Source organism: Microtus pennsylvanicus, chromosome 1, assembly GCF_037038515.1.
Source record: "Microtus pennsylvanicus isolate mMicPen1 chromosome 1, mMicPen1.hap1, whole genome shotgun sequence".
Taxonomy (NCBI): Eukaryota; Metazoa; Chordata; class Mammalia; order Rodentia; family Cricetidae; genus Microtus; species Microtus pennsylvanicus.
Window position 1 is genome coordinate 111,629,292 of NC_134579.1, and position 26,524 is coordinate 111,655,815.

At 45.0% G+C, this 26,524-nt stretch overlaps 1 protein-coding gene across 1 annotated transcript in view; it reads right to left on the reverse strand.

The window, feature by feature from the left end:
- The window catches only part of Tmem132b (transmembrane protein 132B), a 287,729-nt gene that overhangs the window by 39,252 nt on the left and 221,953 nt on the right, over positions 1-26,524 (reverse strand). Inside the window, exon 5 of the mRNA XM_075978132.1 lies at positions 4,154-4,297. Coding sequence (XP_075834247.1) covers positions 4,154-4,297 — 144 coding nt within the window. The remainder of the gene's footprint in view (positions 1-4,153; positions 4,298-26,524) is intronic.

Sequence of the window (26,524 nt, forward strand, 5' to 3'; positions counted from 1 at the left end):
CCAGAAAATCAGCACGTAAGTATGACATCCCCACAGCCCCCTGCAGATTGCAGTGAGCAGGATTGACCTTCCACAGAAGAGACGGCCTCTGCTCGACTTCAGAAAAGTCTCACAGGAAGCGATGTAGACCTGTGGCCATTCCGCCTTGGGGGTTTTCAAGGGCTAGAAATACAGATTTCTACATGAATTTGCCAAATTTTTCATAATGGTGTGATGGCTATTCTTAGTTGTCAAACTGACTACATCTAGAATTAACTAAAACCTTAATGACTGGGCATACCTGTGAGGGGGTCTTTCTTCTTAATTAAAATTTTGAAGTGGTAAGAAACACTCCTAATCTGGATCTTTGAAATAGGACTCTTTTGAGGTGGGAAGAGGCACCTTTCATCTGGGCCGCACCTTCTGCTGGCAGCCTATATAAAGGAAATGGAAGAAGGAATCGCTTTCTCTGCCTGTCTGCTCTTACCAGCAAGTCCATTCCCTCACTGGCATTAGCATACCTCTTTGGGATTCTGGTGTGCACTGAAGACTAGCTGAGACGCCCAGACTTTGGGACTGAACACCTACTGGATTCTTGGACCTCCCATTCATTGTGGGATTAGCTAGGCCACAACCTATAAGCCATTCTGTTAAATCCCCTTTCTATATAGAGTCATTCTATAAGTTCCGTTACTCTAGAGAACCCTGACCAATAGAAATGGTACTAAATTAAATCATAATAAGTAACACATGGCCCGGGAGATGGCTCAGTGGGCAAAAACACTTGCCATTACAGTGTAAGGAGCTGCGATTGAATTCTCAGAATCTACTTAAAAGCAGGATGGGTACAAGCGTCTGCAACCCCTGTGCTCTTGACAGGAGGAGGGGTGAGGAGACAGGAGACTCCTCGGAAGCTAGCTAGCCAACTAGCCTTGAATAAGCAACAAAAACAGCAGAGACCCTGTCTCAAGCAAACTGGAAGGCAAGAACTGACATCCAGGATTGTCCTCTGATCTCCACATGTTCACACGCCTACTGTGGTACATGCCTACCTGCACTCATACACACGAAAGGAAAGAAACAACTTCCATGTGTACGAGTACACACACACACACACACACACACACACACACACACACATCTCTATACCCCTCTGGGCCAAGCCTGGCCCTATGGCTGTCTCTCTTTGCTCTGTAGTCAACTACAGATCCACTCTTATACACCGGTTAGACCACCTATAGACATCAACCCTGGCAGCTAGCAGACTTTTTGGATCTAGCCACTAATAATAAAGGTCAGGGCTTCCTACAGACAGATAGAGACACATATAGACATACTGATACACACAGAGACACATGTAGACAGACACAGAAGGGCAAACACACAGGTAGACACAGACACATATAGACAGACACACAGTCACACAAACACATATAGATACACAGAGACACACAAAACACACACAGTCACAACTCTAAGGCTTGTCTCCTGTTTTCTTTACTATGTGTGAGTTCCTCCACTCTCACCAGATTCAGAGAGCATCTGGCCCCTTTTCCAGCTGTCCGCACCTGTTCTCCAAGAGTCACAAGATCCCCAGGTCACAGGAGTGAGCCTGTTTGTCTCCGTAATTCTCATCTCGCCAAAATCAACACTTGATTCGCTCCTCTAAGTCCCAGGCCCAATGTGTAGAAATGGCTGGGCAACAGATCCACGGTGGTGCTAATGACTTTGTCGGTGTTGAGGCAACCCCTGGGGTGACACCGACGCTCATGCACAGCCCTGGAAAATTCCCTCCATCCTCCAGTCGCAGCAAATGTATGACAAATACAGACAGAGAAAGCATAGCAGATGCATCCGAGCCACTTCATTAAATCCCAGGGTCGCCAGCAAAGCCTGTCTGGACGCAGCCCCGGGCTTTGTGATCTGACAACTCACTCTATTTGGCTCCTCTAAAGAGTGGACCTTCTTCATGAGGCTCACACAAGACAGCCAAGATAAAAAAACAAATTCATCTTCCAAAATATCATATCCTTCAGGAAGGACAAGAGAGCTTTTAGCTCATTTTTGGGCATGGGAACAGCGACGCACATGACAGCAATGGGATTCACAATTTTGGACTCCCTTCTCCGAGGCGGAATTCTCTAGAGCAAAAGAACAGGGACTCCATCCTGCAGGGCTCCACAAGGCTCCAGGGAGAGACCCAGTCTCAGGAGAAACAGAGCAAGTCATTTGTTTGAGCCCATGTCAGTATAAACATTCAGACACCACCTCCCTAAGCCACCATCAATGTCTCCTTTTTCTTGAATGATGTGGAGACAGAGGAATAAATGTTCTGGGCTGGGGACAGGCTAAGTTGGTAAAGTACTTAACAGGTATGAGGACCTGAGTTCAGATCCCCAACGCCAACATGAATGATTAGGTGTGTGCTTGTGATTCGAGGAATTAGAGACAGGAGGGTTCCCTAGGGCTCACTGGCCAGCCGGTCTAGCAAAATCAGTAAGCATCTAGTTCAATGAGAGAACCTGTGTCAAAAATAAGGTGGAGTATGTGTGTGTGTATGTGTGTGTGTGTGTGTGTATGTGTGTGTGTGTGTCTGTGTGTGTCTGTGTGTGTGTGTGTACATTTGCATTGTCAGTCTGTCTCATACGTACCTACCTCCTGGACTCAGGTTTTTCTCAACTCCTAATATGGAAGGCCTTGGTTAGTTTAATCTGGCTTGCCCACAGAACACAAGGATTGCCAGGAATCTTAGGGCAAGGCCATATTGTTTTAAACCAGTCTGCTTTTGTCTTTGGGGACAATTCATGGCCCATGGCCAGGAAACAAACTATGTCACACTGGAGGTTCCTGCAGATCCCTGTTCAATGAGACTTTATGGATCCAACACCCTCCTTTATCAGACATACTCTAGACCAAACCCCGGTCTTGTGTAGGCCACACAGAGGAAGCACCAACCTTTTCTAGACATCCCCTTGCTAGCCACCAGGAAGGGGCGAAGACTGACACCAAGGGCTGGCAAAGTGGCTCGGCAGATCAAGACACCTGCCTCTAAGCTTCACGACCCGAGTTCAAGCCAGGAACACACACAGTGGAAGGAGGGGAATGAGTCCAGAAAGCTGTCCTCTGACCTCCACACACATGCGTGCATCTGCTTGTGCATGCACATGTTAAGAAACTAAATCAATGTAAGTTGGAAAAGCCTAAGGCCAGGTCTCCTTTCACTTCTGAACAGAAGCAGACATGATGTAAAGGGCAGGCTCTTTGGGTGCATTCGAGTTTCCTACACTATCTGAGCAGATTGGAACTGGGAGCTCTCTGGGAGATTCTGTGATCTCTGCTGCAAGAGCAATGAGCAACCGCTGTGCTAAAAAGCGACAACAGAAATACTAATCTTAAAGCTTCCTCACAGACAGCAAGGACAATGAAACTCCCGGCAGACTCTGAAAGAATTTGGAGCCAAAATATTCACTGATCAGTAATGAAGAGAATCGGGCATAAGTACCCCGTGTCCAGATTTCTCAACTGCAAGCTGTGTGTCCCTTTGGTAGTATTCAAATTAAGCCAGGAAGTGCATGCTGAGGTTTTTTTTTATTATGATTTTAATAGTCATTTACTTTAATGTATATTAACAAAATTTTAACACATCAAGCTCGTGGGTTTTATTATCTTATAATGACCCTAAATTAGTTTTTAAGCCTGAGAAAAGGAGGCTTTTATGGGCACCAGACTTCAGCCAGCTGAGGCAGACAGCTGCTGCAGGAAAGCAGGGCACGTGAAGAAAATATACTCGGTAAATAACCCAACCAGGCATAGCCAGTTGGTAAAAACAGCAACTATGTATGGATTGCCAGAGTAAAGAAAGCAGCCTGCTTATGAGAAAGACAGAGAGGAGGACAAGGGAACAGATCATCACTTGAGACCAAGAACGAGAGAAGGAAACAGCAGCTTCTCTGTTGCTAATCTCCTCCTCTGTGAGGTCATCTCCCTCCCTTCAAATGAAGGACATTCAGACAGAACATGCAGGAGGAGAGAGAGAGAGAGAGAGAGAGAGAGAGAGAGAGAGAGAGAGAGAGAGAGAGAGAGAGAGAGAGAGAGAGAACATGCTGGAGGTGAAAACATTCTGGAGGTGAAGGAGAGCGAATGAAACACATCAGCATGTGCGTTCCTCCGGTACCTTCACGACATCTTCATCCGCCGACCTGCATTCCACAGACTCCAACACATCCACCACAGATCCATCTTCTTGAACCCCCACGACCTTGACGGGAACTGAGACAGGCTTTCCGGTGAGGATGGCGGTGTTCAAAACTTCTGTGTCCTGAGCGAGAGAGCAAGGGGCACAGGTGAGCAAACAGGTGACAAGAGTAAGGAGGGGAGGGAGGGCGATCGAGCGAGCCGCTCACCACCTGGACTCCTGTTAGGACTACAAAATCCCCAGCAGGCTCAAATGCTTGAACATTTGGTTAGGCCCTGTTAGAACATGGGCCTGCCCTGAAAGGCAGCGGTCATTCTTGGTCAGGAGAGATGGCTCAGTAGTTGAGATCACTGCCTGGTCTTCCAGAGGACTGGGCTTCAATTCTAGCACCCATACAACCATCTGTAACTCCAGTTCTAGAAGATCCGACACTCTGGCCTCCACAAGTACTTCGTGCACATGGTGTTCATACAAACATGCAGATAAGACACTCACACACATAGAAAGAAATTTTTTCATTTATATTAAAAATAGTAGTCACTCTTTTTTTTGCAAACTAGCAGGGAATTTTATTCAAAAGCAAAATGCTCTTATAGAACCAAAAGAAATACATTGTCAAGAGCCATAATGGACCATAAGAATCAATGTGCCCTTGAGAGCCCAAATTATTGTCTTGGATTTCCTTTTATGGGATGCAAAGAGAGAAGGAATTTAGTTAATAGAAGGTATAGTTTGAGTGGTTCTCTATTTCAAATTATTAGTTTTCTTTTTTTGTTTTTGGTTTTTTTTTTCTGTTTTTTGTTTGTTTGTTTTTTGAGTCAGGGATTCTCTGTTTGGCTTTGGAGCCTGTCCTGGAACTCACTCACTCAGTAGATCAGGCTGGCCTTGAACTCATAGAATGCTGGGATTAAAGACGCGTGGCGGCACCACCTGAGTAGTCAGTCACTCTTAAGAGGCCAAATCCTATAGTGAAGATCAAGCCACACCGCTGCTTACAGCTCTTCTCTGAGACAGAGTTAAGAAGCTGCCTCTGTCTCTCTGTATCTGTCTCTTTCTCTCTGTCTTACAAGTCCCTCTCCAGGTTTAAAGGAAGCATCCCCTTCCCTTTACGGCTCTTGTCATGGTCATCAGCCACGTATACCATATAGTTCCTTCTGCTCTCCTTCCCACCCCCAGGGCTGATCGTGGTCCTGAGGCCCCTTTCACCTAATGCACCACGCTCCTGATGAACAGGCTTCCTTTCCCATATCTTCCACAGCTGCTCCATCATATCTAACAGCCAGCAGCAGTGGGCACTGTTTGAGACATTATGGAGCCGTTAGTAGGTAGAGTTACTAAAAGAAGATGGGTCCCTGGAGGATGGAAGATTCCAGAAAGTTGGGTGGGGTTCTGCCTCACACTGAAGATAATTAAGCCGCCCAACAGCTAAGCTCTCATTAGTCCCCAGTGGCAGGGGCACCGTCCTCCCTTCTCATCTTGCAGACATGACTGCCACTTGGCACAAGAATTATCTTCAATATTAATTAATTAGCACTGTACATCTGCAGTTATGTGGTTTGGGAGGATTTTTTGGAGGCTTTTGGAGGGTGCGTGTGTGTGTGTGTGTGTGTGTGTGTGTGTGTGTGTGTGCGCGCGCGCGCGTGTGTGTGTGTGTGTGTGTGTGTGTGTGTGTGTGTGTGTGTAGACCAGAGGACAACTCGAGTGATCATTCCTCAGAAACCACTTGCAATCCTTATTAAACAGCATCATTCACTAGGACCCAGGTGAATAGATGAGGCTGTCTGACCGGTCAGTCCCAGAGCCCCCCTGTCTCTGCCTCCCCAGCACACACCACCACCTTGGTGAGCTTTTAATAGGGTCTCTGGAGACTGAACTCAGGACCACACACCTTGAGGTACATTATCACTGAGCAAACCTCTCTCTTCAGTATCTTAGTCTTCACTTTAGATTCACTTGGAAAGTGATTGCTCATTTTGGGGGACTTCACAGCACAGTGATCACAGACTTCCTACGGGGTTCAAATTAAGAAAACAATAGCACAAAGGACCAGAGAAAACTGGCTACAAGTAAGCACCTGCCTACCCCAGGTGCCACCAGGACCTTCCTGTCCCTCACCTTCCAGTTCTCTCTGAGACTGTCCTCCAAATACAGACGTGTGTGGCTTTTCCTCTCTTGCTCTGGCAAACTGTTGGGACACTGTGGGTTCTATCTTCTTCACTCAGCTAGATCAGTCCATCACATGGCATACTGGTTCTGTTAGAGTTGATCCCACCTGACCCCACTAGGCTTCATGAAAAGGCATGTGACCCTAAAACAGCCAGGGAAAATATCCTAACAGTATGTCCACAGTAGAAAAACCACACGCAAGACCAGGTTCCTGATCAAGATTTCTTGATTCCCCAATGCAGCCCCACCTGAAGGTTACTCACTGTCTTTTGATACTTAGATAAATTTCTGCTTTCACTAAACTTCAGCTTCCCCTAAAGCCAGTTTGAACTGGGTTTTATCACTTGCAACCGAAAAGTCTTGTGTGAGACTAGGTGACAGGGTGGGCTCTAGAGAAAGAAGCCAGCTCATGCATCAGTCTGTGCCCTGGGGAAGCCCTCGGAGGAGACACGGATGCATCTCCCAGACTGAATTTCAAGCGTGCAGGCACAGACTTCCTAGAGCAAATCAAGGCTGACCCTGACTTCCAACCCTGGCTTGTGCAGCTCAGTGCCTGTGTTTCCACGTTTCGACTCTTCCATGAGAGGCTTAGATTTTTGCACCTTCCTCCCCCATCATCCGTGGACAGCCTCTCAATACTTCCGATGGCTATCACTCCCATCCCTCAGCGTACTGAAAAAGAAATTGCCACATCCAACATCACAGCAATGTCATCCACTGCCAAAGATACAAGGCAAGCATCTGTTGAGAGACATGACTCCTCAGCTCCTGATCTCAGAAGGGCTAGACTTTACACGAAAGTGTGCAGACAGCCTTTCAGAAGCATTTCCATCAGTGTTCAACCAAACGGCATCACAGAAGATGGCAGAGTAAGATGTGTAGAAGATTCTCTGCCCTGTGAAAGCAACCAAAGAGCTGATAAATACCATTGAAAACAACTATTCCAAATGCATATGGGGCCGGGACACCACTTACTCAAGAAACACAGAATCTTGGCTTTTTAAGCAAAAGGAAACCAGAGAACTCAGTGGCATTTTGCCCCAAGCTTCTCTCCTCCTCTACAGGGCTGCAGTGGTCTTGAACAGTGGCATCTCACCTTCACAGAAAAGCCTGCAGTGTAGACACTGCTTGAGGGTGCAGCTGGAGACCTCCTGAAACCTCAAGTTACTGGAGGACCTGCCTGCCGAGCTGTGTGTGACCTGAGTCTGAGCTCACCCAGTGGCAAAGCCTTCTACTCAGAGATGTTTGTCAAGCAGAATTATGGGCAATTGTTTAATCCCAGAGCTGTTGGAGGCCATGGACAATGGACAATACTTGAGCAAAAATCTTATGGGGAAAACACAGGGAGTGAGAGGACGGTGGGAGCTTTAAAGGGCTATGACTGAATCCTGGGAAATAACAGATAGGAAAAGTGACAGGCACATAGGGAGATTGTAGATACATGACAGATGATAGATAGATAGATAGATAGATAGATAGATAGATAGATAGATAGATAGATAGATGATAGATAGATAGATAGATAGATAGATGATAGAGATAGATAGATAGATAGATAGATAGATAGATAGATAGATAGATAGATAGATAGATAGATAGATAGATACAGATAGACAAGTAGTAGATAATAGGTAAACAGATGATGGATGGATGGATGGATGGATGGATGGATAAAGAGAGAGAGAGAAAGAGAGATGACATCAATAGATAAATAGAAAGATAATTAATAATGATTGAAGGTCTCCTGGCCTCCAGGCCTCAGGAAGAGTACCACAGCTGCCCTGCACTTGACATGCAGCATGAGCAATGCACCTCCAATGCACAATGCTACTAACAGTAGCTGCAAGTAACTTCCTGACGTATTGACTATAACCTCTCAGAGTAAAGATTCAAACTCACTGCAAACACACACACGCTGAGCCCTGGTTAGATTTTTGTCTTCCACAGCCTAGCAGGTGATTTAGCCACCGAAACCACATCAGGGTGCTGGGGAATGAGAGCCACAGCTCTTACCACTAGAAAAGTGAATCTTAAAATGGAAAGGAGATGCAGCGGGAACTCTGAGCACACAGTAGATCAGGGAGAACAAGTGAGAGAACTCATGTGCAGAGCTGTATGTGTTTACGTGTATACAGTTGGGAGTGTATATGTGTGTATACATAAGGCTTTTCCTCACTTCAGTTCTCTGAGAGGCCGTAGATGCAAACATCAGACTCATTCAGTATTTATCACGCCAAGTTTAAGTTCTACATACCATTCCCTGAATAAGAAGATAACAGGGCTCCGTGGAGAAATGGTGGATTGATAGGCAGAGGGAAGCAAAGAGCAGAAGCCTAAAATATCTCATGCAGCCAGGAGGTAACCAATTTCTCAAACAACAGAAATGTCAAAAAGGACACAGGAGACGGCATGAAGGGTCGTCCGTTGCCGACCAGGGACAATTTAACATCCCAGTAAACAATCATAGCAGCCAATTATAATCTATGGAAGAAAATGAGTTTCTGAATCCACACCTCTAGGATTAAACAAACAGCGGAGAAGGAAGCTGGGTCCTTGGGGTGGCATTCCGACTCATAAATGCAAAGGAATCATGAAATTAGAACCCCGCCACCTGGCAGCCGCCATTTATGCCTTAATTATCTCGGGTCAAAATCATTAATGCATTCCACGGCTGACTGGAAGTCTAAGAAACTGGCTATTTGCAGTGTCAGTGTCTTGGTGCAGGAGAAGTAACGATTTCCAAATGAAGCAACTGCAGCGCATCCTGATGATCAAAGATGCCGTCACTCGTGAAGGAATAGCCTGGATCTTGAAAAGGACATGGCGACACTTTGGAAGTAGAGACTGAACTCGGAACAAGGGTGTGAAATAAACCCAGCCAGGAGGTGTTCAACAGAGAAAGTGGGCTGTATAAGCGTGTCACAGTCTGAATGATAAATGGTGGGAAAGTGCTATGGATTAAGGACAGGACACATGCAGTGTCCTGGACTAGGACCTCAGACTGGAAAAAATAATAATTTGGCTGCAATGGACACAAACGGACAAATGGTAAAATGTGGGGAAAGCTTGGGGATGAGATAAATGTGCATAGAAATGTCTCTGTGCACTCGAGAACTCCAGGGAAACCCTGTGGATGAGTTGTTAGGATAAAATACCTGACGGAAAGCGAGCTGGGGGAAAGGGGTTTGCTTTGGCTCACAGTACTAGAAGGGAAAGCATGGTGCTGGGCCAGTTAGGCGGACCTGGCAGTCAGAAAGCAGAGGGAAAGAAGGAAGTGGGACCAGTCTGAAAACCCTTAATGTGCACCCTAGTGATGTACTTCCTCCAGCAAGGCTCCACCTCCCAAAGGTTCCATAACCTCGCCAAACAGCGCCATCTACTGGGGATCATTGTTCAAACATAAAAGCCTGTGGGGGATAATTCTCATTCAAACCACCACAACCTCTTTAAAGGGCCATTGTGTATGTAACTCACTCTCAAGCAGCTCAAAATAAAGTGTTCAGTTGGGTGGGATCGTGCAGGCCTTTAATACCAGCACCCATCAGGCAAAGGCAGGCATATCTCTGTGAGTTCAAGACCAGCCTGGTCTATATAATATGCTCCAGGCAAGCCATTGCCACAAAGTGAGGCCCTGTCAATAATAATAATAGCCGGGCAATGGTGGCGCACGCCTTTAATCCCAGCACTCGAGAGGCAGAGGTAGGCAGATCTCTGTGAGTTCGAGACCAGCCTGGTCTACAGAGCTAGTTCCAGGACAGGCTCCAAAGCCACAGAGAAACCCTGTCTCGAAAAACCAAAATAATAATAATAATAATAATATCATGTGTTGATGTTGACAGAGAACACTAACCCTTGTGGGAACTCTAGAGGAGGAATTTGAGAAAGGAATTTCTTTAGAATCATGAATCCAATCAAAAGACCAATAGAGCACAGCAAGGAGAAATAAAGGAATAAATGCACAGATTGAGGATTCAAGTGCCTTATGAACATAACTAAACACAGTTAATGCTTTTCTTAAATATTAGATAAGAACCAGACACTGTGACAAGTGATATCTGTCATTTATAGAAATCATTTTCTATTGATAATACACATTGATTTTATTAACACTGGAGTTACCCTCTGTGTCCCCATTGCATAAAGGATGGAATGGAAGCTCAGAAGAGTTCAGTGATTTGGCCAGAATTGTGATGTTGCTAAGCAACAGGGCTAGGATGGGGACAGAAGCTCTTGGATGCCACAGCTTCCATCCTGGGTGCTTAGCTGGTCTTCTCAGCTCACATGCACAATGGACCCTCAGTCCCATTCCATCTCCTAACTCCGAATGAAGCTTTAAGGATAAAAGACAGATTTGTAGAGACATTGATTTCAAAACCCCTCACAAATAAGTTATATAAGGGCGAGGGAGATGGTTCAGTGTTCAAACTTAATTGGCACACAAGCGTAAGGATGGAGTGCAGATCCTCAGAAATCCACACAAATGTTAGGGAGGAATGGAGAACAGCCAGTAATTCTAGCCCCAAAAGGCAGAAACAGGGGTATCCAGAAGAAGCTGGTTAGTCAAACTAGTCGTACTGGTGAGCTCTTATTTGATTAATAAACCTCTGCATCAATGAGTAAGGTGGGAAAGAAATGGAGGAGGACTCCCAACATCAATCTCAAGCCTCCACATGCATGTCCTTGCATGCACTCATGCCCTCACACATGCAAAGACATGCATACACATGTATACCTATACCACCTCTATGTGAGAAATGGAAAATTTTAAATGTTATATAAATAATCCATCCATGATTTTTATAAAAACAGTCGAGTAGTCTCAGGTACAGATGATGACCATGCATAGCTTCTGGAATGCTCTATTCTAACTTCTACCCCAGCCCATGAGGCTCTGGATCACCGTTTCTGAGGCCTGGCCTCCTCTGGATTCTGGTCCCTGGATTCTAAGTAGGAATCTAATTTCCAGACGCCATGATTTCTCATTTTTAAAACCACAGGGCAGTTGTAAACCTCACTCAGAAACCAGCAAGGACACAGGCTCTAATTTAGTTAACAACAATCAACCCGGTGTTGTGTATCATATAACTCAGAAATCAGCTCAGCTCCCTCACTCCCCGTGGCTATTTTTAGAGTGTAGTAATTTATTATCCACAAGGCAATGAGAGAGGTCAGAAGTCAGCTCTCTGTGAATTCTTGAGCAGCACAAACAGGATTGTCTCAAACAGGACAAGCCCCAGAGAGTCAAGGTGGCCTCCAGCAAAGGGCTGGACTGCGATCTCCAGGGTGCATTCCCAGGAGAGTGGGGAAGGCTGTTTAGAGCAGCGGCCCCTGAGAGCAGGAGTGTGACATTACCTGATGGATGAAATTAAAGGTTACCATAGGGAAGCTGGAGGTGTACCACAGCAAGATCCAAAGGGGTGCAGCCAGCCCCCTACACATGCAGCCATTCCACGGGGAGTAGGAGCTGAACTATGTAAAGCCACGGGAGCAGGATCCATGGTCCCGTCTTTGCCATGGCTTCCCATGCTGCCTGGAGTATATTGAGATCTCAAAGACTGCGGAATGATGGTAAAGCCATCCAGTATGATGTAAGGGCCATTTGTGGAAACCTACCTCCTCTGCTCCCTGTCACCATGGCAACAGTGACCAGGCACCAAGTCAGCATTTTATAGTCACTGTTGACTGGTCTAGATGTGAGCAATGGTCCATGCTGAGCCAACAAGCTGTCTCCTGAAAATCAATTTAGAACCAGGGCTAAGAGACTCCGACCTCTGCACAGCTTGTTTCCAGAAAGGAAAATCAGAACTGAGAGGCAGTGATGGAGCATTTATGCCAACAGAGTGGCAGGAAGGAAGGAAGGGGCAGAGATGAGAGGTGGGGGCTTCTGAGTCCTTACTTGCATGCCACGCCTCCCTCCTCCTCATATGCCAGGATGCACCATGCCCTTGCAAAGAATCCCCACATTGGGCTCCCACTGTTGCTGGTGGGTTTCTGTCACTTGCTGCAAGTTTAGATTTGGCTGCCAGCTAGTCATCTGGAAAGAGGGAACCTCGACCGAGAAATGTCTTCTATCTGCATGGAATGAATGAATGTCTGTGGGGCTACTACTGCTAATTGGTACAGGACAGTCAGACCACTGTGGGTGGTATGGTGGTACCGTCCCTAAGCAGATGGGCCTGGGCTGTATAAGAAAGGCAGCTAAACAGGAGACTGGAGGCAAGCCAGAAAGCAGTGTTTCTCCCTGGCCCGTACTTCAGTTCTTACCTCCAGCTTCCTGCCTTAAGCTCCTCCCCTAACTTTCCTTTCCGATGGACTGGACGCTGTAAAGCAAATAAACCCTGTCCTCCCTGGAATTTTACTGCAGCAACAGACAAGTTAACCAGGACACTGCTATGGGAGTTGTAGCCAAAGACATCGATGTCCTTTGGATCTTAGGTTCTACAGGGAAGACAGATGAGCTGCCAGAGCAAAAGGTCTTCGCTTTTCTTTTGTGTGTGTGCTCGCATGCACATGTGTGCACATGAATGTGGAAGCCAGGGAGCAAACATTATGCATTATTCTACCTTGTTTGTTGAGACAGAATCCTTCACAGACTTGAAGATCCCTGAATAGGCTAGGCCGGCTGGCCAGTAAACCCCAGGATCCCCTGTCTCCATCTCCACAGTACGGGACAAGCACATACTATCATGATTGGCTTTCTTACATCTGTTCCAGAGACCAAGCTTGGGTCCTCAGGTCCACTCACCTCTTCAGCCTTTGCCTTTCAAAGTCACACCAAAGCAATGGACATGCTCAGTCCCACAGGGTTTCTTTATTAACTGGAACTGAAAACGGAAGCCTGCATCCTTCCATGCAGGTCCTATACTGGAGTGGTAGGTGGGTGCAACAGGCCAACATGAAAGGCCCTAAACTGAGAGTCAAGAGACCTGGCCGCTGCAGCCAGCTCCTATAATGACCACGAGTCAAAAATAATCTCTTCTGTTGTGTTGAGCAATACGATCCAACCTATCAGCTTCCCAGAGGTCAAGAGATGTTGGTGTAAAGACGCTAAAGGAAAGGATTGTGACAATCTGAGTAGATAGGATTGGTGGAACCTCGGGAGAAAAAAAAATAAATGGTCAGGCAAGGTGGTGTACGCCATTTATCCTGGCGGTTGAGAGACAAAGGCAAGCAGATCTCTGTGAAGTTGAGGCCAACTTGGTCTACATAGTGAGTTCTAGGCCAACCATGACTACATATAAAAACTCCTGTCTGGAAAAGAAGGAAGGGAGGGAGGAAAGGAGGGAGGGAAGCAGGGAAGGAGGGAGGGAGGTAAGGAATGAGAGAAGAAAGGATGGAAAGATGGACAGATATGGAGGGCGAGAAGGAGTTAGGCAGGCAGGCCCATAGACTGCTGAAGATCTTTAGAAATAGAGGATCCCACACAGGCAGCAAACAAGAAGAATAACGCCCAGCGGAGGGTGCCAGTAGGACATCTGCTCCAACACCAGGCTGATCACTGAGATGGGACCCGACTCCCTCCAAAGCACAGGCTCTTACCCATGCTGCAGAGCATGTGGAGGTGAAGCTGGAGGCAGTGTGCAATCTTTATCCTGCCAGTGCCTGGGTAGAACTGGGCCACAACGGAAGAATACAGGACACTTGAATCAGTGCTACCCCTGGCTCTGGCTCCACATTTGGTAGATATGGAGTGATACTGTGATGTTCTGTTGGCACTCTGAGCCCCTCACCATCCCCTCAAGAGGTCGATGGGGTAGAAATTTGAGACCAGAAGCCTAGAAAACACCCCTTGGAATTCTAAGTCCGGGGTGTGGACCTGAGGATCCCAGAGACATGGTCCTTCTCATGACAGTGTGTCACACAGCCAGGCAGTATTCACGGGACACAGAAAAATATGCCTGAGGTCAGGGGAAGATAGGATTAAAGAAAGCCATGTGGGCTAGATGCAGCAGAGAACTCTAAACTTTAGACAGCCGTGGAGGCATAAGAATGTCAGAAGAGGGAAGTTTGAGCCAGCCTGGTTTCCAAGGGAGCCTCTTTCCTGTGCTCCTCATTCAGGGGAGACCTGTTTATCCACACGGCAGGCTCCTACACTGTGTAATTATTACGTGCATTTTCTCTAATCCCCCTCTACCCATTAACACTCCCTTCATTACAACTTTAACCACTTAAGAGTGTGCTTCCTCATTGTCTTGGGTGGAGGGGGATCTCTGCCTGTTTGAGCTAAACTCAACTTCCAGTTGCCATAGGACTAGCAAGCAAAGTCACCTGTCTGATTAAAATCTAAAACAGGCTGATAGCAGTACTGAGAACAGCACTATTGAGACTTGAGCCCACAATGAGAACTTCATTTAAACACAAATACATCTTCTGGGTTAGTTACTGTGAACTTCCTGATGCTCTGTGATCACAGTGAGCATGGGAGGAGGCACCTGCTGGCCAGCTCTGCAGTCAGACCAATGGATGGAGGGATAGAGGGACAGACCATGTATGGACAGAGAAATAGATCGATGGGTGGATGTATGACAGACAGATGAACAGATAGGTGGGCGAATGGATGGACAACAGATAGGTGGGTGGAAGGGTTAGTGGATATACAAAGAATAAATAGATGGAAAATTGTGAAAATGGGTGGATGGATGGACAGAGAAATGGGTGAAGAGATGATAGACGGATAATGAACAGATGGATGAATGGATGATAAGTAGATAGATATATGGACAAACATGGTTAGGTGGGTAGATGTGTGGATTAATAGTTAGATGGGCAGGTGGATAGATAATGAATAGATGGATGGAAAATTAGATGGATGAATTAATGGACGAATGGACAAATGGATAGAGGGTGAATGTATAGAAAAAGAAAATGATTGATAGGTGGATAAATGACAGACAAATGGTTGAACGGATGGATGGATGAACAGAGATGGTTGGATGAATTGATAAATGGATGATGGGCAGATGGATGGATGGATGGATGGATGGATGGATGGATGGATGGATAAGTGGATGGATGGATAAGTGGATGGATGGATGGATGAGTAGATGGATGGGTGGATGGATGGACAGAGATAATTGGGTCAGTAGATAGATGATGGGCAGACGGAAGGACAGATGGATGGATTGATGGACAGAGATGGTTGGATGAATTGATAAATGAATGATGGGCAGATGGATGGATGGATGGATGGATGGATGGATGGATGGATGGAAAGACAGTTGAGTGGATAGATGAATAATTAGACAAAAGCATGCACTGCCTCACACACATGTGCACATACCCCTCATACATATGCACACACAAACCCTCACATATATGTGCACACATCATATGCAAAACTACATCACCTCAAGAGGATTCTCTACTATAATAAAAAACTTTCATTTAAAAAAAAATCTGTTTGTGAAGAAGAGGAAATCGAACCTTTCTGGGCAGACCTGAGAGAAAGCGTTTGAGAATTTCCATCTTGAGATGCTAAAAGAAGGTGGCAGGAAGCATGATTCTGAAAATTACATCCGAGTCTGTTGTTTCATGGTATTTCTTTTTCTTTTCCATAGTGAACCTGCCAAGACCAAATGTGTGGTGTTGGAACTGAAGCCCTCCTCCTGGTCTGTTTAATGCCGCCATCCAACCTGACTAGACATAAGTGCTAGGACTAATAAATACAATAAGCAGTTTGCTCCATGACTGTAACCCAGAGTAACAGCTGTGCTGCTTGTGAAATGTGTTTCAATGTTCACATTGATGGAAGCGCTGGCTGCAAACCCGCCCTTGTCTTCTAGGCTTCCTTCCATCAAAGTCCAGCATAGCCTTTCCCTGCCTGGATGGTGGAAGTGCATGAGTGAGTTCAGACGAGCTTTCCAGGACTGTTACGACAAACTACCACAACCCTAATGGCTCAAAATAACATAGACTTATTCTTTCTGGGATCTAGAGACCAGAAGTTGGATATCTGGCTGAGCCATTGTAGTAGGAGCTATGGGCTGTGTTCCGCCACCCAGCTCCCTCCATGGGCTAGCTTTACCCGAAATAACAACACACAAATTGTATTCTTTTAAACAATGCTTGGCCCATTATATCTAGCCTCTTCTCATCTAACTCTCGCACCTGGACTAGCCCATTTCTAATAATGTGTGTAGCACCCCAAGGTGCGCTTACCGGGAAGATTCTAGCCTACGTTGATCCTGGGTCGGAGCTTTATTGTGTCTGCTCCAGAGAGCAGAGCTATCGAGTCTGAGCTCACTTCCTCCCAGCATTCTGTTCTGTTTACTCCACCCACCTATGTTCTAACCTATGAGGGCCAAGCAGTTTCTTTAATTTTTTAACCAATGACTTTCCTCCATCAAGCCATACTCCCCCAGTAGGCTGTACGGGAGAAAGGCTTGCTTCTCACAGTGCCTGATGTCTCCAGATGTCACTTGGCTCATGGGAGCATGCTCCTCAACTCTATCCTTCTTCACATGGCTCCCTGCTCTCTTTGTCATCTGTGTGTCTTGAAGCTCCCGTTTTCATACAAGCAGTGGTTAGTTGATGTAAGCACTACCTTAGGTACCAGATGGACTCTCCCAAAGTATTTGATTACTACATAGAAGCTCCATTTCCAAGTAAAAGTTCCATGCCCACAGGTACTAGAAGTTTAGAAACTGAATAAATCTTTTTAAAAATCAGGTCTTAATTCTATAATTTTAGATTTGTCTTTGATAATGTGTCTGTGTGTAGACATGTGCCCATGAGGGCAAGAGCTCACAGAGCCCTGAAACATCAGCTCCCTCTGGTAGCTGGTATTACAGGCAGTTACTAGCTGCCCAGCATAGGTGCTGGGCATCAAACTCAGGTCCTCTGTAAGAAGAGTAACTGCTTTTAACCACAGAGCCATCCTTTTAATAGGGCTTATTTCTCAAGAGAATATAAAATAAGGCACAAAATTGATGTGGGATGCCCTTCTGTATGCTGTGAGTATGTTTTATTACCACTGATTAATAAAGAATCATATTTGGCCAATATCCAGGCAGAATAGAGCCAGGCAGGAAATCCAAGCAAAGATAATGGGAAAAAGAAGGCAGAGTCTGGGAGATGCCAGCAGCCATCAGAGAAGCAAGATATGAGGTAGCAAGCCACGAGCCTTATGGTAAAGTATAGCTTAATAAAAATGGGTTAATTTAAGTTGTAAGAGCCAGTTAATAATAAGTCTGAGCTAATAAGCCGCACAGTTTGTAATTAATATTAAGCTTCAGAGTGGTTATTCAGGAACAGGTGGGTGGAAGAGAAACTTCCAGTTACAAATGTGAGGCTCTCGAATTTCCAAAGGGCCTGGGAAAGCTTTAAAAAAAATTCTAAACACAGAAATGGAGCCACCCACACTGGCTTCCTAGCCTCATAATCTCATGTCAGCAGCAGCACAGAGATATATCTCCCAACAGCTGCCTGCAAGACAAAGCTGGCCAACAACCACCATGGGCTAAGCGGCATGGTGGGTTTCCAGTCTCAGACAGACCTAGGTCCAGAGAGGCTAATCAGTCCGTGCGATGTGGTGGGTGTAGCTTTTGCTCATACAAACAAAAGAAGTTCGTGGGCCTTCTGCACACTACCTGATGGCAGCATTGGGAGAGGAGGGTAAGTGTGACATTCATTGCTACCTCCTTCATGTTGAAAAGCTGAGCAGGACAAAAGCAACAGCCCAAACGGCCGCTTTGGTCCTAGCCATGCCCATTTACCAATTTAAAACAATGATAAAAAAAATGATTACAGATATACAATAAAGACAGATTCCAATAAAAAGACCTCTAAACAGGTCACAATGTGTTTGATAACTATGCATAAGCTGGGGAGAGTATAAAGGAGAGAATCATAAATTAAAAGAATAATTTAAAAACAATAAACTGAGATTCTTAAAAAGAAAACAGAATAATAAAAATATTATGATAAGCCATGTAACGATGGAAAATACACAGAGAGTATGGATTATGTACATTATTACGTTTTCTTTGAATTTTTTGACCATTAGTAAGTTAACTACAGAGAGACATTTGATTGTGGGGGCTGCTAAGCTAAACCAACATAAAGATATTGTGACTTCAAAATTGGGGTCTAAGGATATGCTGCTTTAGCTAACAGGTTCTGCTTTTGTTTCCACAGAAGATGAAAAGCTGCAGATTTCTTCCAGGATAATATTGTTTGACCAAGTAAGACCTCCTGGGAGATCTCCAATGGGATTTATGGCCCAGGTGATCCAACATCCAAAACAGCTTCAGGCAACTGGCTGAGACAATGTAGCCTCACAGACTACCACAGCCAAGATTTAACCATAATTCTAAATTTTCTCAGGATCCCCAATGCCCCCATCAGCAGGAAGTAGTATAGAAAACTAGACCCAAATTCCAAAAATACTGTTTATGTTTATTTTCATTCATGGTTATAAATGATTAATGGTCATAGTCAATCTCTTTCTAAAGGAAAAAGGGGAATATAATGTAGAAATTATTTTAAAAGGTAGATTATTGAATCTACTTTAATCTAAAAACAACAGTTAATCTCAAAATACTTTACATTGGTATGGATTTGGGTTTATTGATAAAATTTAAGGTCAATTTTATTATACTATATGTATATTTCTACTCTTGTATAAGGCATTATGCTTATACAGCTCTTTTAAAATGTAATGTATAATTAAGAAATACAAATTAATAGTCATCTATAATAGTCAAACTTATAGTCATGTTAGTTAGATTTTCTAGATATACAGAGTTATATTTCAGATGGGTAAGTAATCTTCAAATACTTCAAAGACCTACAGAATATGGCATTATGTTTTACAAGACACATCTGTTACTGGCAACACCAGTTACTTCAAGAGGATGCTGGGCATAAGCTCCCTATGGAGTTTGCTAGCCATTTGGGCAAGAAACTGCTCTTGCCTGGATTGCTTGTCTGTATGCTGTATAAACTGGACATGCAGGACCCACAGGAAAACGACCACTAAACTTTGTCAAACAAGGCTGGATGGTCCTTCAGGATTTCTGCTTCACAGAAAAAAAGGTCAGACATTCTTCAGGACAAAGAGGAAAGTGACTGACAAACTGCCAATATAGGTGGGACAGTCTTTCAAATTTCCTGCTCCATTGAAAAGTCTGCCAGATATTATGGGATCTTTCGGCTGAAGATATATGCTCCAGTGTTACAGAAGAACTTTAGGTGACTGTCCAGACAGACAGATATTTCTGTCATTTCTAGAGTTTTGGAAGTTGTTTACAAAGCACTTCCAGCTTACTCAGGTAATATTATATCCTTCTGGGGTCTTGAATGGAGTTGAAGACTAGATAGCTATTATTATAGTTTTCCTGACTTATGATAAAGGATAAATTCAATAGAAAACTTTTTTAGACTCAAAAAGGTAGGATAGATGATAGAGTATTTTCTTTACTTTTGCCAGATACAAATAGAGTAAATATTAATACTATGATTCTTGCTTGATACCTGTTTTATTATACATAATTTTACAAGGTTAAAGTTAAAATTTTTCTTTTTAATTAGACAAATAATGTGGGATACCCTCTGTATGCTATGAATGTTTTATTACCATTGGTTAATAAAGAAGTTAATTTGACCAATAGCCAGGCAGAATAGAGCCAGGCAGGAAATCCAAGCAAAGATAATGGGAAGAAGAAGGCAGAGTCTGGGAGATGCCAACAGCCATCAGAGAAGCAAGATGTGAAAAAATAAGCCACAAGCCTTGTGGTAAAGTATAGAATAATAAAAATGGGTTAATTTAAGTTGTAAAAGCTACTTAATAATAAGCTTGAGCTAACAACAGACCAAACAGTTTGTAATTAATATTAAGTCTTAGAGTGGTTATTTGGGAATAAATATTTGGGTGGAAGAGATACCTCCAGTTACACAAAATAAAAAACATTTGTCTTTATGCTAAAAATCAACAACAAACTATTTTGGTTCTCACCTGTATTTGCAGAGAGGCTCCATTATAAGCATTATTTTCAACCTAAAAGCCTGGGGATGTAGCTCAGTAGTGGGACACATGCCTGCATGTGCAGAGTCCTAAGACTGAATCCCAGGAAGTAAAAGAGGTAGGGTGTACACTAGTGCCCCAGCCATTCCCAGTACTCAGGAGTCAGATGATCTAGGCTTCAAGGCCATGGGGAGATGCTGTCTCAAAAAAATACAAATAAAGTTCAGCAGTGGTGGCCTATGCCTTTGATCCCAGCACTCAAGAGGCAGAGGCAGGCAGATCTCTGTGAGTTTGAGGCTGGCCTCGTCTACAAAAGTTAGTTCTAGCCGGGCAGTGGTGGCGCAGGTCTTTAATCCCAGCACCGGGAAGCAGAGGCAAGCGGATCTCTGTGAGTTCGAGGCCAGCCTGGTCTACAAGAGCTAGTTCCAGGACAGGAACCAAAAAAGCTACGGAGAAACCCTGTCTCGAAAAACATCAAAAAAAAAAAAAAGAGTTCTAGGACAGTGGGCCTGTTACACAGAGAAAGCCTGTCAAAAAAAAAAAGGAATTCACCATCACTGTTTGGGGAAAATTAATCTATATGTTCATATGTTCTGAAAGACCCCCGTGCCCACGTACTATGTTAAACTCTGCTGAAAATTTAGCTGGGCCCCAGGCTCAGCCGATGCTAAAACTGGATATCTATGGGTTCAGACTCACTGACTAGGCTAAGGAGAGGGAATACTCTACCCCACCCCCCAAGACATTCTATCGAAACTGTCAACTTGCTGCAGAGTACTTTATCTAGCTTTATGGTTTTTCAGGGAAATTCGAGAATAGACATGGGGCCGTCCCCAGGGTGAGCTAAGCCCGCCAACTTGAGAGCCAATTAAATGCTTGTGCTATACTACCCTCTTATGTAATCATTTTTCCCTATAAATATGGCTTTAAATTGAATTTGCCTGGGGTGCTCAGTTGGTGTAAGCTGCTGACGTACCCACAGGCACCTGTGTAACCAATAAAGACACCTCTTGCTGATTGCATCTGTTGGCCTGAATTATTGAGACTGGGGGATTTCTCCCACCGCCCTGGAAAATGAGGGTCTTTCAGTTCCTATAAAAGTTAGTTTGCGAAGCAAATTATTGCTTCTGGTGGTGGAGACGCCTTCCTGTGAGCTCTACAACATTCCGTTGTCCAGAAACCCTGAAAGACTAAAGATTTTACCTTTTGTTTCCAAAGAATTGACCCAGACAAGCAATAGCTGTCCACTCCCAGAACAGAGAAGGGAGCGCTGTCCATAGCCTCATGGTGGAGCAGGCTTTTCTACAATCCCCCACTGGCATCGAGTGAGTGAATGTGGGTAGCCTCTGCTGCACAACTGCTCAGGCCTTACCTACGTAGGGGAATTGATTGACAGGAGGAGACCCTGACCTCCAACGGCCAATCAGCACTTAGCATTCCTTTGACTTCTCTAATTGGCTTGAAGTTCTGCACCTGACTCTAGCTGATCCAATGGGATCTGGCTTTCTCTGACTGACAGCCTCCTCATGGCCGTGGAGCCTTTCACAGGGGGAGAGACTAGCCTAACTGGTGAGTGTGACTTAGCTCTTGCGTCCTGGAGCCATGGTTAGGCAGCTGTAGTCCCTAAAGCTGGGGCTGTATGTCAGACTGAAGACAGTGGATCCCAGGGACCCCTCCAGCAAGGTAGCAACCAACCCGCCCCCTTTTAGGCTTGGAAACGACTTTTTAAAGGAACTGGACTGAATTCAATTTTTGGCTAAATAAGGTGAAAATGACACAAGAGTATTTGGGACACGTTCCCCCCCACCGCCACCTGTAACATGAACGGGGCCGGCTTGTTGGGGTTTTTATCCTACCAGGTCCCCCAGCCGTTTAGTCGCAGAGAAAAATCACACAGAGATAAAGCTGATTGGCCCATTAGGTCAGGCTACTTATTAGCTCTTGTAGCTTATTATTCTGATCTATGTTAGCCATGTGGCTCAGTACCTTTTTCAGTGGGGCAGATCACATCCTGCTGCTTCCGTGTCAAGGCAGGAGTGGGAGGAATCAACTTCCTCCTTCCCAGAATTCTCCTGTTCTCATTGCATCATTTCTACTTTCTGTCTGGTTTTTTCCCCTATACTTCCTGCCTGGCCAATCAGCGTTTATTTAAAACATGATTGACAGATTATAGACAATTCTCCCGCACCAGCCACCCAAGCTCAAAGGGAGAAAATCCAAGTTCCCTAATGTAGCCAGTAGGAAGAAATTAAAGTTAAATAAGATTGTCACATCGGGCCCTAGAAAGGAAGACATACCAGCAGGACAGCTATGAACGCCACCAAGCACAAAACGTTAATTCGCTTAAAATACTATGAGAAAAAGGGGTGGGGGCAGTCTTCCACCACTCAGTCGTGCATTCTTAAGAGCTGGACTTTGTGGATAACAATGCCACTTTGTAGTGTCAAAAGGGCCTTTTGGAGAGAGCCACCATTAGCACAGAGATGGACATACAGAAAGGCTGGGGTCACCTTGTGACATCATCCGCCAGCTTAGGAAAGAAACATACCTCACCAGCACCTTGATCTCGGTCTTCTCATCCTTCAGAATAATCCTGTTGCTTAAGCCCCTGGCCTGTGGCATTTTGTTACATCCAAATACAAGATGTCGGCCTCAATTATAGATAAGCCCAAGGCTCCCAGCCATAACAGAACCCCGGGGCCACCACATCTGTTTGCAAAGCGGATGGTAATAATTTTCTCTCCTAATTACACCTGCCAGCACCTGCTCTCCTCGCCCTCGGCTGGATGTAACTGTGATTTCGTTTGAACAGTAATGCCACGCCATTCCTATCACCCACTGTCAACAACTTCACGGCATCCCTGGGAGGCAGGCAGGGAAGGAATGACTGTTCCCATCACCAGGGTGAAGACGCTGTGACTCAGGGGGCATCTGGTTACAAGACATTCCCTGGGGAAAGAGCCTATGTCATCTATCTCCTGAATAAATATTGCTATGGAGACATATTCATTATTACTTATTTTAATAAGAGGCTGGGTATGCTTTCTACTCAAATTTCACTCCTGCAATATGCACTGGAGGAGAGATAAGTAAAGAAAGACTCTAGGTCATTCTTGACCTAAAATCCTAAGTCATGTAAGTGTCCTTGGGTAAGGGACATATTTTCTCAACAACTCAACCTTATCATTAAATATAGGAATGAGGGCTAGTGAGATGGTTCAGTCAGTAAAGGTGCTTGCTGTCAGCCTAATGGCCCGAGTTCAATCCCTGGACCCATATGGTATAGAGAATCACGGTTGCCCTTTGACCTCTGCAAGTATACTGAAGCATTCACACCTCTCCCCCCCCCAATAAACAAACAAATAAATAAATGTAAAAGCAAGATAGACTTTATCCATATTCTTGATCCTCTCTGCCACATGGCACTGGTTTTTTTCCCCCTCTCAATCACATATTTTCTGAAGTTAATAGCATTTTCATTCTTTCAGATTCTCCTGTAAGCGAGGTTAGCGAGGCAGGCTTTCTTGTCTAGTTCATTTTCTCTTCGCCTCAGAACAAATAAACTCTAAAGAGAGGTTCGGTGAGTGGATGGGTAGGGACATTCACAGCTTAACTAATGGGTTGGCTGATTAGACGGCTCTCGATTTACAATGCCTGGGAGCTAGCCCCAGTGTCTTCTCACGCCCAGGTCCTCAGCAGCCAGCGCTGGCCCTCCTGAGCACTGTTCTTATGAGCATTTGAACATGTTTGGGGATGTCAGAGATTAAGATCAGCATCCTTTGCTGACTGGCCTGTATTGCTACCATTTCCTTTACCACATAAGTCTAAATTTAAGAAATCTGCCCATACCATGAATCCTGATCAGCCATGAGGTCATAGGAACCCCCAGGCTTTAGTTCCTAACACTTCCACCCTGATTTTCCCTACAGCAGACTCTCCTGGCAAGTCAGTCGGCTCTGTCAAAGTATAAATGATACTAAGGGTGTGAATATCAAATTCACCTCAAGTTCAATGCTCTGGGCTTTCATTCTACTCTATGACCTTCTTGTGGAAACCCCGTGAGGTTGGATTTAAGGTCTGTTCCACAAGATGGAGCTCATGCCTAGTAGTTAGCAGAGCCAAGAACCCACGGCTGACTGGGTCAAGTAGCCTGGGGGAGAACCTACAACTGTTATTCTGCTATGGACAGTGTCTCGCGGCACCCTAAGTTTTTATCTGTACACCCACAGATTGACGGCTCTCTCCACCCTCGTCAGAAAAGCTTCCTTCTGTAGTGAAGAGAGAAACAGAGACCCAAAACTGATCAGTGACCCCAGTAGTGGTAACTGGGGAGTTACTCAGCCATAATGAGACATCTCTGTCATGCTCCCTCCGCACAAGAATCAGGGACCATTGTGGAGCAGGAGACATCGGAACTGTACTGCCAAAAGGCACTGGGTGAGTGCAGGGAAACAGGGTTGTCCCACTGCACAGACGAAGTCAGTAGCTGTGACAGTGTGCACAAGACCCCTGCGAGCTCAAGCCCCACGACATCCCAGTGTGGATGGGAGAGGGGCCCGAGAAGTCTCACTGCTAGCTGAGGACCTTTTAAAATCTCTGGCCGCTGGGGGAAGAAAAGTTAGTTTCCCTCAGAGACCCAGCCCTTTAGAGGCTGCCCGTGTCCTGGTAGATGGTCCCACCCTGTTCACATAGAGGGAACACTAAGTGAATTCTGGTTTTAAAAGGGGGGCACATGAAGTAGGAAGAGAAAAGTAGAGAAAGAATCAAGTGGAGTTGGAGGGGAGGGGATGGATTTAATCAAATCACAGCATATGCTACATCTGGCTTTTAATGCCAGTGGTACACACCCTTAATCCCAGAACTGGAGAGGATTGATTATAAAACAGGAAGAGAGAGCTCTCAGACACAGTCTCATTCTGAGACTCCTGGAGACAGGATCACCATTTCAGAATGAGGTAGAGGTAAGAGCCAGTGGCTGGCTGTTTTACTTTTCTGAACTTCAGGTTGAACCCCAATTTCTGTCTTTGAGTTTTTAATTAATTGTGCTACACACACATTCTTGACACGCAGAGGTAGAAAGATGTAGTATATAAACATAAATACAGGTACCTATGTGTGCATAATGCTAACTGTCTGTGGCTAAAAACGATTACATGCATGTCTATGAAAAAATATGTCTCAGGCACTGTCCTGAAAAGCTAATATATATGATGTTCTTAAATCAACTCTTAAGATTTACTTTATTGTCAGGCATGGTAGTGCATGCTGTTAGTCCCAGTACTCAGGAGGCTGAGGCAGGTGGATCTCTGTGAGTTCGAGGCCAGCCTGGTCTACAAAGTGAGTTCCAGGATAGCCAGGTTTCTCTGTAAGAAAAGCAAGCACTCTTAATCACTGAACTAGCTATCCATTCCCCTAAATCAACTCTTGATAAAGACAAAACCCTCATTCGTTTGCCTTTCTTCCATCCAGGAACAGAGATGTACATCTAGAGACCCAACAGCCCTTCGGTGATTATAAGGCTATGCATATAAAGAAAGGGCCCAGAGAGTCCTGAGACCATGGCCCCAGTGCCATAAAAGCACTGAAGCCAGGCCAGCAACTGCCCATCACCAGGCAAGACCTCCAATTAACTGCTTGTTTTTGATTTCTAAAACATTGAGAAAATGATAAGTACTAACTACAGACCCTGTGAAGCTTAGTTCTGAACAATAAAAGAATGTAGGGCCAATGGGACATTAACACCTAAAACGGACACAAGCGAAAGAATAGCTGGATAAGGAATGGAGACTCAGAGCAAAGAGAAGACACCATGGGACGACGGCCACAGCTGACATGATGGAAACATCAACCTGAATGAAGTCTCTGAACTGGCGGCTTCTTTATACCAAAATGGGCTTTCTTTAATGAACAAAACACGTGTTAGACTCAGCCTTGGATTCAGCGAGGATACAGCTGCAATCTGACAGCAGACATCCGCTGTACTCCGCTGTTGTGTCTGTAAATGCTCCCAATTTCCAAAGTCTGGTGACAGCTCTTCCTTGTCAGTTTTAACCACCCACTCACACGTATATTCTCTCTGCCGTTCCTTGTTTTGAATGAAGCAAGCATCAGAGGAGCCAGTGTCTTACCTTCTGCCTTTGAAATCATCAATCACACTTCCCCAACTTTGCATGTTTGGCAGCCAGGGTGAGAGGCTACATCTGGCTTCCCATCCCCCACCT